This window comes from Leuresthes tenuis, unplaced genomic scaffold (assembly GCF_036924035.1).
Source record: "Leuresthes tenuis unplaced genomic scaffold, fLeuTen1.0.hap1 SCAF_13, whole genome shotgun sequence".
NCBI lineage: Eukaryota > Metazoa > Chordata > Actinopteri > Atheriniformes > Atherinopsidae > Leuresthes > Leuresthes tenuis.
The window spans coordinates 938,862-953,349 of NW_027325367.1; the positions used below are offsets into that span (position 1 = coordinate 938,862).

Sequence of the window (14,488 nt, forward strand, 5' to 3'; positions counted from 1 at the left end):
ATAAAAAGCCGAACTGCCTGCTGAAGCCGCTTTATTCTCTGCTCTCTGTCTGTCCGCTGCTCTTAGTCTAGCTTCTGTGTTCTTACTTTTAGTTTCTTTCCTTTTAAACTTATTTATTTTCCGTTTCCACGCGAACCTAACTCAGTCACGATGCTAGCCGCACGCGCCCCCCTCTCGGTGAAGAACGAGAACTCTCTGAGCTCTCAGATGAGCAACGTGTCGCTGGACAAAGAAAACACGGTGAGGGCAGAAATCCGTCACATTGTGTTCATCGATGAAAGGTTATGTTGGGTTCGCTGACGGTTCTTTGTTTCCTTCCAGCCTCCGAGTCTGAACAGCAGCCGCGTCCTGGCGTCCAAAACGGCGCGGAGGATCTTCAGCGAGGCCGCGGTGAGTGAAAAAGTTCCGGCAGGAGTTCAGCTGCCGCCGCCGGCTGTGGCGCCGAAACTGCGGGTGTGGCGCCGGCAGGGCCCTCATGTCTCTGATCGATGGATTGATCAGCTGATAGATGCGTGAACAGGAGCACGAGCTCTGTGTCGGCTCGGTTCTCCTTCCGGTTGTATTTGACGCTCATTTGCTGCTGTTTTTCAGCCCAAAGCCGCAGCGAAGAGCAGCGGTTCTGAGGAGGAAGAGGAGCCGCTGCTGAAGGAGAACCCCCGCCGCTTCGTCATCTTCCCCATCCAGTACCACGACATCTGGCAGATGTACAAGAAGGCGGAGGCGTCGTTCTGGACGGCGGAGGAGGTAAGCAGGAGCCCCGCTGCTCTCGCGCTGTCAGAGCTGCCGGTGATGACGTGTTAAAGGCTCGTGTGTGTTCAGGTGGATCTGTCCAAGGACCTGCAGCACTGGGACGCGCTGAAGGACGAAGAGCGCTACTTCATCTCACACGTCTTGGCCTTCTTCGCCGCCAGCGACGGCATCGTCAACGAGAACCTGGTGAGGAAGCTGCCGCTGGTTATTGATCCCTTATTGATGCGCTGTGGTGCGTTCAGGCTCACCTTAGTGCCCGCTTTGACCGCCAGGTGGAGCGCTTCATGCAGGAGGTGCAGGTGACGGAGGCCCGGTGCTTCTACGGCTTCCAGATCGCGATGGAGAACATCCACTCAGAGATGTACAGCCTCCTGATCGATACCTACATCAAGGAGTCCAAAGAGAGGTGAGCTGCTCTCTGATTGGTCCGTTCCTGGCTCCGCTCTGTTCTGTGTCTGATGGTGCGTTCACTGACCCTCAGAGAATACCTGTTCAACGCCATCGAGACTCTGCCCTGTGTGAAGAAGAAGGCCGACTGGGCGCTCAACTGGATCGGCAACAAGAACGCCGCCTACGGTAAGCGGCGCTCTGTGACGTCACTGTGACGCTGCAGCTCCGCAGCTGGTGGTGATATTGATCGTGTGTTATTGATCACTCAGGAGAGCGTGTGGTGGCCTTCGCCGCCGTGGAGGGGATCTTCTTCTCTGGTTCGTTCGCCGCTATCTTCTGGCTGAAGAAGAGAGGTCTGATGCCCGGCCTGACGTTCAGCAACGAGCTCATCAGCAGAGACGAGGTGAGCGCACGCCGATCAGTGGCCGATCGGCAGGTACCGATCACCTGCTGTCTTTCACTGCAGTTCCAGCTGATCTGAGAGCAGCTGCAGGTGTTTTTCAGCTCTGACTGTTGGACTGTTTCCACATTTCTGTGTTTAAAGCCAATAAATCGCTTCCTGGGCTCCTGAACAATGATTAAAACGTCGTTCTGTGGCGGCAGAAACTGACCTAACGGACAGAATGACCTCCTGGAGCCCGTAAACCCAACAGGAAGTCGCCATTTCAGTTCAAAGGCGCCATGTTGCACATTTTAATGGGTCATAAATCAGCTGTAGCCCCGCCCACTGAGAACAGGAAGTGATGTTTTGCTCCTAAAAGTGGGAGAAATCTGAGCTGAACCCCAGCAGCTGGTACCGGGTCTGAAGGTGTGTGTGTTGCGTTCAGGGTCTGCACTGTGACTTCGCCTGTCTGATGTTCAAACACCTGATGAACAAGCCGTCCTCAGAAACCGTCACCAGGATCATCAAGGACGCCGTGGCCATCGAGCAGGTGGGTGGCGGCGGCTGTGGTTCCTCTGGGGCTGGCGGCGGCCCGGCGGGTTTTAACCTGCGTGTTTCTGCGTTTAGGAGTTCCTGACGGAGGCGCTGCCGGTGAAGCTGATCGGGATGAACTGCGAGCTGATGAAGCAGTACATCGAGTTTGTGGCCGACAGGCTGCTGCTGGAGCTCGGCTTCCCAAAGGTAAGAGACGAGCTGCTTCCTCGCCGTCACGGCTTAGTTTGGTCAGAGCGAGCCGCAGCGGTCCAGCGCCTGTGGGTCAAAGTCCAGTTAGACACGGGCGCCGCGTTTAAAGCTGTCGGTGGTCGTGGCGTCTCACCGGAGGGCGGCAGGCGTGTGATGATGAGTGGCGCAGGGGTACGGACCTCAGCCGATGATGGGGGCTGAGCGCCGCCGCAGAGGCTGACCGGGAACATGTGGTTCGCTGTCAGACCGGCGGCGGCGTGACGCAGACGCCCGACTGAACTCACCTGCGGCGTTCAATTAAACTTTATTTATAAAGCGCCAGATTACAACAAAAGTCGTCTCAAGGCACTTAAGTAATATAGATATATATATATACAATTTCATTGTAATAATAATCCAATTAATTCATATAGAGCCAATTAAAAAGCTACCAGAACCAGGAAGAAACCTCTGGCAGAACCAGAACCAGGAAGGGTGTCCATCCGCCTCGACCAGCTGGGGTTTGAGAAGACAGAAAAGAGGGAAAAGAGGGGGGAAAAACACCATAACACCATTCAAAGGATACCTGCTGGAACAGGGAAACACAAGTTAATAACCACAATAATGTCACATGGACATAAAATCATTTGAGAAATTAAACAGGGGGAAAAAGAGAGAAAAGTGAGGAAAGGTGGGACAGATGAGGTCCCCCAGCAGGCTGGGCCTATAGCAGCTTAATTATGGGATGTAAAGTGAGCAGCTGTCCTGTTCTCTGCAGATCTACCGGGTCGAGAACCCCTTCGACTTCATGGAGAACATCTCTCTGGAGGGAAAGACCAACTTCTTTGAGAAGCGGGTCGGTGAGTACCAGAGGATGGGCGTGATGTCGGGCGCCACGGACAACACCTTCAGACTGGACGCCGACTTCTGAGCGCCCTCGGGTCATGTGACGCTACCTCTGCCCCAGTGCATGCTGGGACTGATGCACTAACAGACTTTCCTTCAAACCTCCAGTGTTTGTAAATACACTTTTGATAATTTTAGTCAGATTTTTATCTCAGGACTTTGAGACTTTATGGAATTTGTACAGTTTGTTTTTTCTGCTTTTACAGATGTTTTTACAGATGTTCTGGTTTTATTTCTAACAATAAAAGACAAAGTTTTATATTGTTTTGATATTTTCACCATCGTGACAAAAGGCTTCAGTTTGCTCAATAAATTATTGATAAATTGTTTTTTATCAGGCAAATTTTTTTTTTTTTTTTTTTTTTTCAAACCTCATTTTCAGTATTTTTCAAAAAAGTTCAATTATTTGCATCTAATGTAACTGAAGAAGCTAAAAACTAGGTTTTAGGAACACTTTCTTTTTAATGGCTCCACCTCTCAGGTTGTCCCGGCCCAGGATACTTCCTGGTACAGTATACTTCCTGGTCAGTATAATTCCTGGTACAGTATACTTCCCGGCCCAGGATACTTCCTGGTACAGTGTACTTTCTGGTCAGTATACTTCCTGGTGCAGTATAATTCCTGGTACAGTGTAATTCCTGGTACAGTATACTTCCTGGTACAGTATACTTCCTGGTCAGTATAATTCCTGGTACAGTATACTTCCCGGTGCAGTATAATTCCTGGTACAGTACACTTCCTGGTACAGTATAATTCCTGGTACAGTATACTTCCCGGCTCATAAACATGGTCTGAATGAAACAAACAGGGTTCAAGTCTGATTTCTTCACTTTATTCTGTGAGATCATCACAGTTGACATGAACAGCTTCAGATAAAAAGCAGGAAACATGAAAGAACTTTACTTAGAAGTAAAAATATTCGTACGTTACATTCATTCAGCAGATGAATCTGGTTCTGATCCACATTTAATTTCTTTTCAGGCTCATTTCTTCTTTGTGTGAAGAAGAGAAACATTAAGCTCATAATAAAACTGGATTATTAGGTTCTGTGACTGGTTCTGCTGTAAGAAATGAAAACACTGAATTAATCGATTATGTGTGACTCTGTAAATATTAATATTTATTAAACTTGTGTGTTGAATAACTAATAAACGGTGAAAGAACCCGTTCAAAGGTTCTGACACGATTCTCAGAGCATCCGGACGTCCACCAGCGCCACGTCTCCCAGAACCTCCAGCTGGCTGATGCGGCTCAGGTCCTGGACCCGGTGCTTGTAGTCCAGCTGGTGGAGTCCGTTCACGGCGACCCTGAAGTGCTGCGAGTCGCACAGGATGATCATCTGCAGCGAGACCATCAGGAACCCGTTTAACCCTTTCAGCTAGCCTTAAAGGGGGAAGGTTTGCGTGAGTGTGGGGGTCAAAGGTCACCTCAAAGTACTGTCCCGCAGCGAAGGGGAAGGAGTCCAGCTTCGTCTCCTCGGGGCCCCAGCAGTCAGACAGGAAGGAGTTCCTGATGAAGACTCTTTTCTTTAGTCGGGGGTTCAGGTGCAGAGCGACGTCGCTGCCGCTCGGCTCCCGCAGGTTTACGCTAAAGCTGAAGAAGAAGAGCGCCAAAAAGCTCATTTAGCATCACAGAAACTGAGCATCTATAAAACAAACGCTTGAGAGGTTTCAGCTCAGCTTCATTTCTTTACTCAGAAACAGATCAACAGACATGAGCCTGCAGGACGTCTCACACTGGGCTGCTTTTAAAAAGTCGCCTTAAAGGGGACATAACGTGTAAAATCCCTTCTTCCTGCTCCTGGGAGCAGACATCAGGGCGTCTGAGGCCACCAGCGGAGCCACGAGGAGGACCAGTTCCAACTCTCAGAGCAGGAAATGGATTTCCTTTAGCAGCAGCTGACGCTAACAGCAGCTAACGCTAACAGCTTAGCTAATGGCTAATCAGCAGCTGATGCTAACAGCTTAGCTAATGGCTAATTAACAGCTGACGCTAACAGCTTAGCTAATGGCTAATCAGCAGCTGACGCTAACAGCTTAGCTAATGGCTAATCAGCAGCTGACGCTAACAGCTTAGCTAATGGCTAATCAGCAGCTGACGCTAACAGCAGCTAACGCTAACAGCTTGGCTAATGCTAACAGCAGCCAACGCTAACAGCTTAGCTAATGGCTAATCAGCAGCATGACAGCGTATCGGATCACCTGCTTCATCCTGTGAGTGAATGATTGGTCGTTTGGGGACCTTTGACCTTTGAGTTGTACCTCTGTGCGTTCTTATTGGTTTCTCCTTTGATGACAACGCTGCGCCCGGCGCTCAGCCCCCGCAGCAGCCGCGCTCTGAAGGGAACGATCTGCAGACGACAGGAAGTCATCACACAGCAGAACCAACAGAAGGTCTTTATATCTCAGCTGGACATCAGGCCTTCAGGTCAGGAAGCTTCGGTTGGAAATCAACGAGGCGTCAGTTTACCTGCTGGCTTCTCTCCACGGTTCAACAAAATAACTGATTATTAATATGAATGAAGAAACTTTAGCGGATTTAAAGCTTTACTTTTGTCATGAGAACTGATTGATTTCTGCATTTAACGTCCTGTAATCAGAAATAAAAACTCACCAGGTCACCTGAAGACGACTTTAACGGCTGAAAGAAGAAGAAAAACAAGAAAATCGAATAAATCCTCAAAAAGGTTTTTCAAGACACTAAAAAGCTGTGATTAGTTCAGTTTGAACCTTTATTGAGTCCAAAGAAATGTAAAAGATAAAAAACAGAATCTTTTCTCATCTATTAAAGAAAAGTTCAAACTGATCCAAATCTAGTGAAAAACTTCCTGGAAAGGACAGATTTAAAACTCCACCTCTGAGTCCTGACTCGGCTCACCGGCAGCTGGCGTCACGGCGCTCTGAAACAGAAACAAAGCGTGACTTCCTGTTTGTTTCCGCCGCCGTCAGCCGACAGAACGCAGACTCACCGCGGCGGCAGGGACGATTCCCACAGCCTGCACCTTGACTTTTCCGGAGATGCAGATGGTGTCGACTCGATCCAGATCCAGACGGTGTTTGTACGCCAACACGTGAGCGCCGTTCACGGCCACCTTGAACTGCTCCTTGAGGATGAGGATGATGAGCTCGAACGTGGCGCCGGCCCTGAAGGGCATCCGGTACAGGATGTCTTCGCGGCCCCAGCGCTCTTTCTGCAGCGTGTTGCAGATGATGCAGTTCTTGTTGAGTCGGGGGTTGAAGTGGAACGCCACGTCGGCCCGCGGCTTCACGCTGCTGCCACACGTGAAATCCACCTGGAACCTGCAAGACCGCGCAGAGGGAGACACCAGGACCTCAGACAGTTAAAACCCTTCATGGTTTTACACACAGGAGGTGACTCAGAAACTCTCACCTGTCGGCATCAGGCGGCACCGAGCCCTGGATCAGAACCATCTCGCCGGGCAGCAAACCGCCCAGAATGGTCCCGGCGAAGGGGATCATCTGTGGACACAATCAGAAACATCAGGACACTTTCTCCTGTTTCCTGTTTCCTGCCTCTGTGACGTAAGTCTGAAAGTCCAGATGTTCCATGAATAAAGCAGAAATATATGATGTGATGTTTACCAGGAGGAAAAGATTCCACCGATCATCTAAAGGTTAAAGGTTAAAGGTTAAAGTCAACCTCCCGTTCACAGACAGTAACCGCTCATTTGTTCTGTCTCTGCTGAGCCCAAAGGGAACTACGTCAGAACCGGTTTGACTCCGGATCGGTTTCTGTCCCCATACTTCTGCATTCAGAACAATATTTACGCTTTTTAATTAAAACTCTTTAATGAAATATTTGATGTTTGAACATTCAGCCACGTATAACAGACTCATAATTAAATCCCCTTTATGGTAAACTAATCTGAACTAATTCGGTCTATTTTTCACCTTTTATGTTGTTTTTATGAGTTTTTATAAGTTTCGGTGTTTTTTCTTTTATTTCTCTAAACTCCATCAGAATTACCACATATCAGAGACAAGTTTCTGGTTTAATCCAGCTAATGTCAGAAAAGCACTTTGTCTTAGAAAAGTCTGTTTTCACGGTAACGACGTAAACTCGCTGCGGTTAAGCTAGCATGTTAGCTCCCCGAGAATCTCCGATTAAAAAAAGTTTGTCTCAGTTCAACACCGGCGGTGAGTTTGAGTCCAAACAGAAGACAAACACGGAGAGCATCTTACCGGGTTGGGAAACACTTGTCTTGGGTTGGAAATCGACATTTTCACTCATAAAAAACTGTTGGAGCTGCAGCTCCTTATTGTTGACTTCCTGGTCTGACGTAGGCACGGATCACACATTCAAGGATGAGACAAACCGAACTCACCAACGTCATCACAAAGGATGAAAAGTGTCGCGTGACCTGTTATACAAACACAGACAATCGCTATAAACTTTAGAAATATAGATGTTTGGGATTATCTATTTTTCTGATCATTAATTTAACAATAAAAAACAAACGTGGTTCCAACGCTTTGACGTCACTGAGTCATCCTTGTTGGCTGCAAACGGACGTTACGGAGGTCTCGAGTTTCTAATAAAGACAGAACAGATGAACCTCCGGGTTTATCTGGGTCTGGTACCACAAAGAGGGACCTTTGTAATCAGAATGTATCATGTGACGCATATATAAAACAGGTTTCCAGAACTGCATATACACAAATAAACATATGTGTGTATATATTTACTAATGTTTACTTGTGTGTATGTATATAAATGTTTAGATTTGTTTTGGATGTGTATAAATGTATAAATGTGTGAATACAGTAGATACACAAACATATACACACATATTCACATTTACACACATATATGAATACATATATACAAACAGATATAGACACTTAAATATATAAATACACACATATTTACACATATATACATATACACACCTGAACACACGTACATGTAGACATACAAATATATATAAACATTCATGTGTACACACTTATATAGACATAGACACTGTAGTGTCTGATATTTACCACCTGTGCAAAGCTGTTTTGGGAAGTGAGAAGAAGTCCGATAACTAGCAGATAACTAGCAGATAACTAGCAGCTGTGTTGGGGAGTCTAAATCTAAATCAGTAACATACTCCCCAGTTAGTTTGTCCAGAAGAGGCTCAATAGATACGCACAGTCTGCTGATGGGAACACATCCAAGAACCGGCAGATTCTACTGATTCTACATCTGTGGATATTTATGTGCATATTTCTATAAATGTTTTTAAATGTGTATATTCTGAATATGATTATAAATCACAAACAGTGGGCATATTTACCAGTTTCAAGGTAGCTGCATGAACAGGAATGTATATGTGGGGATGTGTAAATACACACATATATATATATATATATAAAATATGTAAAAACAAATAAAATGCGTTTCCATGCCGACTGCGGCTGCAGAAACATCCAAGAAACCTGGGAAATTCAGTTCAATAATAGTTTATTAAACCCTGAAGTTAAATTATATCCTGCAGTATTAATTCTTATTAAAGATCAGCTGCTGTTACAGATAATAAAGTAAATATAAATCAGCTGACAAACGTGTAGAAAGAGGAAGGTGAAATCTTCAGAGTCTCCATCAGTGGTGCAGACCGATGAGGAGCTCCCATGATGCACCTCTCCTCCCTCCATGTTCTGCTGCTTTAGGCCCAGCCTGCTGGGGGAGCTCCCATGATGCACCTCTCCTCCCTCCATGTACAGATGACATCATTGCTGTCATTAACTTGTGTTTCTCTCTCTCAGCAGGTGTCTCTGGCCTGGTGTTACGCTGCTTGTTGTCCCCTCTTTCCTGTCCTCTCAGCCCCAGCTGGTCCAGGCAGATGGACCCTTCCTGGTTCTGGTTCTGATGGAGGTTTCTTCCTGTTAAAAGGGACTTTTTTCTCTCCACAGTCGCCTCGTGCAGCTCAGGATCAGAGAGAAGTTTCAGTGACTCTGTTGGTTTCCTGAGCAGGAAACGGTTTTAAACTGGTTCTGTCTGAATTGGACTCATTTGGAAGTTAATTGAACTCTTAACTGGCTTGAACTGGTTCATCTTTGATGTTATACAGACACAAAGTTCTCAGGTCTTCATTTTCCAGACTATTCTTTTCTAAAAGTTACAGTTATAAAACCGACTGATGTGACCAAAACCTCATGAATTAATTCATTAAAATCAGTGATGAATGGAACATTTAATGCTTCGCTGCCATCACAGCAAACTGTGGTGTAAACGAGCCTCAACTCTGAGTGAAACAACCTCATCGAGGTGGAATGAAGAGAAACGAGCAGCTTATGTTCACAAAATGTGACTTTATTAGAAAAAACTAATTTGTAAAAATTTAATAAACTTAAAACATGTCAAAGTTTTAAAAAACAGACTATATACAAAAAAAAGGAGCTTTATGAGAAGGTTTAACCTGCAGCGCTCCCATTGGCCAGTTCATTGCACTCAGTCCACTGCAGAGGTAGCGTCACATGACCCGAGGGCGCTCAGAAGTCGGCGTCCAGTCTGAAGGTGTTGTCCGTGGCGCCCGACATCACGCCCATCCTCTGGTACTCACCAACCCGCTTCTCAAAGAAGTTGGTCTTTCCCTCCAGAGAGATGTTCTCCATGAAGTCGAAGGGGTTCTCGACCCGGTAGATCTGCAGAGAACAGGACAGCTGCTCACTTTACATCCCATAATTAAGCTGCTATAGGCTTAGACTGCTGGAGGACCTCATCTGTCTCACCTTTCCTCGCTTTGCTCTCTTTTTCCTCCTGTTTAATTTCTCAAATGATTTTATGTACATGTGACATTATTGTGGTTATTAACTTGTGTTTCCCTGTTCCAGCAGGTATCCTTTGAATGGTGTTATGGTGTTTTTCCCCCCTCTTTTCCCTCTTTTCTGTCTTCTCAAACCCCAGCTGGTCGAGGCGGATGGACACCCTTCCTGGTTCTGGTTCTGCCAGAGGTTTCTTCCTGGTTCTGGTTCTGCCAGAGGTTTCTTCCTGGTTCTGCCAGAGGTTTCTTCCTGGTTCTGACAGCTTTTTAATTGGCTCTATATGAATTAATTGGATTATTATTACAATGAAATTGTATATATATCTTTATTACTTAAGTGCCTTGAGACGACTTTTGTTGTAATCTGGCGCTTTATAAATAAAGTTGAATTGAACGCCGCAGGTGAGTTCAGTCGGGCGTCTGCGTCACGCCGCCGCCGGTCTGACAGCGAACCACATGTTCCCGGTCAGCCTCTGCGGCGGCGCTCAGCCCCCATCATCGGCTGAGGTCCGTACCCCTGCGCCACTCATCATCACACGCCTGCCGCCCTCCGGTGAGACGCCACGACCACCGACAGCTTTAAACGCGGCCGTGTCTAACTGGACTTTGACCCACAGGCGCTGGACCGCTGCGGCTCGCTCTGACCAAACTAAGCCGTGACGGCGAGGAAGCAGCTCGTCTCTTACCTTTGGGAAGCCGAGCTCCAGCAGCAGCCTGTCGGCCACAAACTCGATGTACTGCTTCATCAGCTCGCAGTTCATCCCGATCAGCTTCACCGGCAGCGCCTCCGTCAGGAACTCCTAAACGCAGAAACACGCAGGTTAAAACCCGCCGGGCCGCCGCCAGCCCCAGAGGAACCACAGCCGCCGCCACCCACCTGCTCGATGGCCACGGCGTCCTTGATGATCCTGCTGACGGTTTCTGAGGACGGCTTGTTCATCAGGTGTTTGAACATCAGACAGGCGAAGTCACAGTGCAGACCCTGAACGCAACACACACACCTTCAGACCCGGTACCAGCTGCTGGGGTTCAGCTCAGATTTCTCCCACTTTTAGGAGCAAAACATCACTTCCTGTTCTCAGTGGGCGGGGCTACAGCTGATTTATGACCCATTAAAATGTGCAACATGGCGTCTTTGAACTGAAATGGCGACTTCCTGTTGGGTTTACGGGCTCCAGGAGGTCATTCTGTCCGTTAGGTCAGTTTCTGCCGCCACAGAACGACGTTTTAATCATTGTTCAGGAGCCCAGGAAGCGATTTATTGGCTTTAAACACAGAAATGTGGAAACAGTCCAACAGTCAGAGCTGAAAAACAGCTGCAGCTGCTCTCAGATCAGCTGGAACTGCAGGGAAAGACAGCAGGTGATCGGTACCTGCCGATCGGCCACTGATCGGCGTGCGCTCACCTCGTCTCTGCTGATGAGCTCGTTGCTGAACGTCAGGCCGGGCATCAGACCTCTCTTCTTCAGCCAGAAGATAGCGGCGAACGAACCAGAGAAGAAGATCCCCTCCACGGCGGCGAAGGCCACCACACGCTCTCCTGAGTGATCAATAACACACGATCAATATCACCACCAGCTGCGGAGCTGCAGCGTCAGTGACGTCACAGAGCGCCGCTTACCGTAGGCGGCGTTCTTGTTGCCGATCCAGTTGAGCGCCCAGTCGGCCTTCTTCTTCACACAGGGCAGAGTCTCGATGGCGTTGAACAGGTATTCTCTGAGGGTCAGTGAACGCACCATCAGACACAGAACAGAGCGGAGCCAGGAACGGACCAATCAGAGAGCAGCTCACCTCTCTTTGGACTCCTTGATGTAGGTATCGATCAGGAGGCTGTACATCTCTGAGTGGATGTTCTCCATCGCGATCTGGAAGCCGTAGAAGCACCGGGCCTCCGTCACCTGCACCTCCTGCATGAAGCGCTCCACCTGGCGGTCAAAGCGGGCACTAAGGTGAGCCTGAACGCACCACAGCGCATCAATAAGGGATCAATAACCAGCGGCAGCTTCCTCACCAGGTTCTCGTTGACGATGCCGTCGCTGGCGGCGAAGAAGGCCAAGACGTGTGAGATGAAGTAGCGCTCTTCGTCCTTCAGCGCGTCCCAGTGCTGCAGGTCCTTGGACAGATCCACCTGAACACACACGAGCCTTTAACACGTCATCACCGGCAGCTCTGACAGCGCGAGAGCAGCGGGGCTCCTGCTTACCTCCTCCGCCGTCCAGAACGACGCCTCCGCCTTCTTGTACATCTGCCAGATGTCGTGGTACTGGATGGGGAAGATGACGAAGCGGCGGGGGTTCTCCTTCAGCAGCGGCTCCTCTTCCTCCTCAGAACCGCTGCTCTTCGCTGCGGCTTTGGGCTGAAAAACAGCAACAAATGAGCGTCAAATACAACCGGAAGGAGAACCGAGCCGACACAGAGCTCGTGCTCCTGTTCACGCATCTATCAGCTGATCAATCCATCGATCAGAGACATGAGGGCCCTGCCGGCGCCACACCCGCAGTTTCGGCGCCACAGCCGGCGGCGGCAGCTGAACTCCTGCCGGAACTTTTTCACTCACCGCGGCCTCGCTGAAGATCCTCCGCGCCGTTTTGGACGCCAGGACGCGGCTGCTGTTCAGACTCGGAGGCTGGAAGGAAACAAAGAACCGTCAGCGAACCCAACAGAACCTTTCATCGATGAACACAATGTGACGGATTTCTGCCCTCACCGTGTTTTCTTTGTCCAGCGACACGTTGCTCATCTGAGAGCTCAGAGAGTTCTCGTTCTTCACCGAGAGGGGGGCGCGTGCGGCTAGCATCGTGACTGAGTTAGGTTCGCGTGGAAACGGAAAATAAATAAGTTTAAAAGTAAATAAACTAAAAGTAAGAACACAGAAGCTAGACTAACAACAGCGGACAGACAGAGAGCAGAGAATAAAGCGGCTTCAGCAGGCAGTTCGGCTTTTTATTGAAATATTGGCGCTCGAACACAGCTGACCAATAGAAGCACAGCTCGTGAGCCCATTTACAGTGACGCAGGGACGCAGCCAATCAGCTGGGAAGCAGTGATCATGTGACACCAATTATCAAAAGGGCTTTATTCGACATGGGTTACAAAAAGTACACAACCGGTGTTATAAAACTAATAAAAATGAGCGCGAAATAACCGTTAACACTTTAATTTGAAAATAAAAACAGAAAGATGTGTTACATAAATAAACTAAGTGTGATTTAAAAAATACCTTCACAAAGACTAAATAAGTGCTGTATTCATCTAAAGGAAGCCGGGGGCTTGGAAGAATATGACCCTTTAATTTCAGTGCATGTAGATGAATTAACCTCAGACAAAGGCAGGGTGGTTTAAACACTGTTTATAGCTTTTAAAAACCCAGAAAGACAAACGCGTTCCGCTTTTATTCACTTCCTTCAGCAATCTAAATGTATTCATCAAAAAGAAACGATAACGCCAGAAAGTTTGTTTCCCGCTGCCATGATTTTTACAGTTTATTTCAATAATAAACTCAGCACCAAAAGTCATTGAACACAGCAAACAACTCAGAAGCCAAACTGACAGAAACATACGAAGACAAAGACTGAAACGGCTTCCTCCAGCCGCTGAGCCGTTTTCCTCAACTACATACCGACCAGTTAGGGAGGAATGTTTAACTTTTATTATCTATTATCTTATCGTTGTCTCTATCTTTTTTTTAAATGTAATGTTAATTGTTCAACAATAAAAGCTTCACCCTTCATTGAAATCTTGGCGCAGAACGGAGCTGACCAATAGGAGCGCCACTGTTGAGGCCCTTTAAAGCCACGTGGTGACGGAGCCAATCAGAAGGAGAGAGGCGTTCACGTGATTATAAGAAAATACAGCGGGAACTCTACAACGGTTTAAGTTACGAAACTGCTCAAAGCCAGTGTTACAAAACCATAGAAATCAGTGCTTATGAAACACTTTACATTTTTAACAAAAACACACATTTGTTCAACTTTTAAAATATCAGTTTTTAAATAATGTAAATAATAATAACATAAAAATAACAATAAGACAAAAATGATTAGACTTGTATGAAAGTCATTGTAGTTCATTTAAAACATGGAAATACAGAGCTTTGGAAATATCGGCTTTAACAGCTCAGACTGGAAAAAATAATGTAAACATGTTGAGACAGAATAAATTAAGATTAACACAATGATTTATTTAGATCGTTTGTATTAAAGTGACTGCAGATGATTGAAAACATGTAAACGCAAAATACTTTAAAGATGTCATTTTCAAGAGCTGTTTTTAACTTGGACTGGAAACATTAACAGATAACAGCTGCGAATTCCTTGTTATTATTGTAGAATTTCAATCTGTCCGATGTCTATATTTATTTAAAGTGGTATTTTTAAAGGGTTTGTTTGCTGTTGAAGCACCAGCTGTGGCGCCTTTTCGTTGTAAACTCTTCACACACAAAGAAGCATCAAACTCTGCGTTTACATGTGTGTTGTGAGTATTTTGTGAGTCTGAAGGATTGCAGGTGTTGTACCTCTCATCTCAGCCCCTGAAACAAATCTTTGAGCTTCGGGTTTCCCTCTAAAATCAGA

The 14,488-nt window shown here is 47.1% G+C and overlaps 3 protein-coding genes across 3 annotated transcripts; 1 reads left to right on the forward strand and 2 right to left on the reverse strand.

The window, feature by feature from the left end:
* Window positions 1-3,272, forward strand: LOC140266944 (ribonucleoside-diphosphate reductase subunit M2-like). Its single transcript, XM_072362094.1, has 10 exons — window positions 1-240; window positions 322-390; window positions 592-744; window positions 820-936; window positions 1,023-1,156; window positions 1,232-1,326; window positions 1,410-1,543; window positions 1,968-2,072; window positions 2,150-2,263; window positions 3,024-3,272. The coding sequence occupies exons 1-10, from the start codon at window positions 151-153 to the stop codon at window positions 3,174-3,176; spliced, it is 1,164 nt and encodes a 387-aa protein (XP_072218195.1). The 5' UTR covers window positions 1-150; the 3' UTR covers window positions 3,177-3,272.
* Window positions 3,273-3,995: 723 nt separating this feature from the next.
* Window positions 3,996-7,464, reverse strand: lgals8a (galectin 8a). Its single transcript, XM_072362101.1, has 8 exons — window positions 7,354-7,464; window positions 6,542-6,630; window positions 6,120-6,450; window positions 6,006-6,050; window positions 5,765-5,791; window positions 5,413-5,501; window positions 4,579-4,744; window positions 3,996-4,490 (listed from the first exon to the last, which is right to left on the reverse strand). The coding sequence occupies exons 1-8, from the start codon at window positions 7,390-7,392 to the stop codon at window positions 4,341-4,343; spliced, it is 936 nt and encodes a 311-aa protein (XP_072218202.1). The 5' UTR covers window positions 7,393-7,464; the 3' UTR covers window positions 3,996-4,340.
* Window positions 7,465-9,606: 2,142 nt separating this feature from the next.
* LOC140266959 (ribonucleoside-diphosphate reductase subunit M2) lies at window positions 9,607-12,861 on the reverse strand. Its single transcript, XM_072362107.1, has 10 exons — window positions 12,625-12,861; window positions 12,475-12,543; window positions 12,121-12,273; window positions 11,929-12,045; window positions 11,709-11,842; window positions 11,539-11,633; window positions 11,324-11,457; window positions 10,795-10,899; window positions 10,604-10,717; window positions 9,607-9,798 (listed from the first exon to the last, which is right to left on the reverse strand). Exons 1-10 carry the CDS (start codon window positions 12,712-12,714, stop codon window positions 9,646-9,648), a joined length of 1,164 nt encoding a protein of 387 aa, XP_072218208.1. The 5' UTR covers window positions 12,715-12,861; the 3' UTR covers window positions 9,607-9,645.
* Between the last annotated feature and the right edge of the window lie 1,627 nt (window positions 12,862-14,488).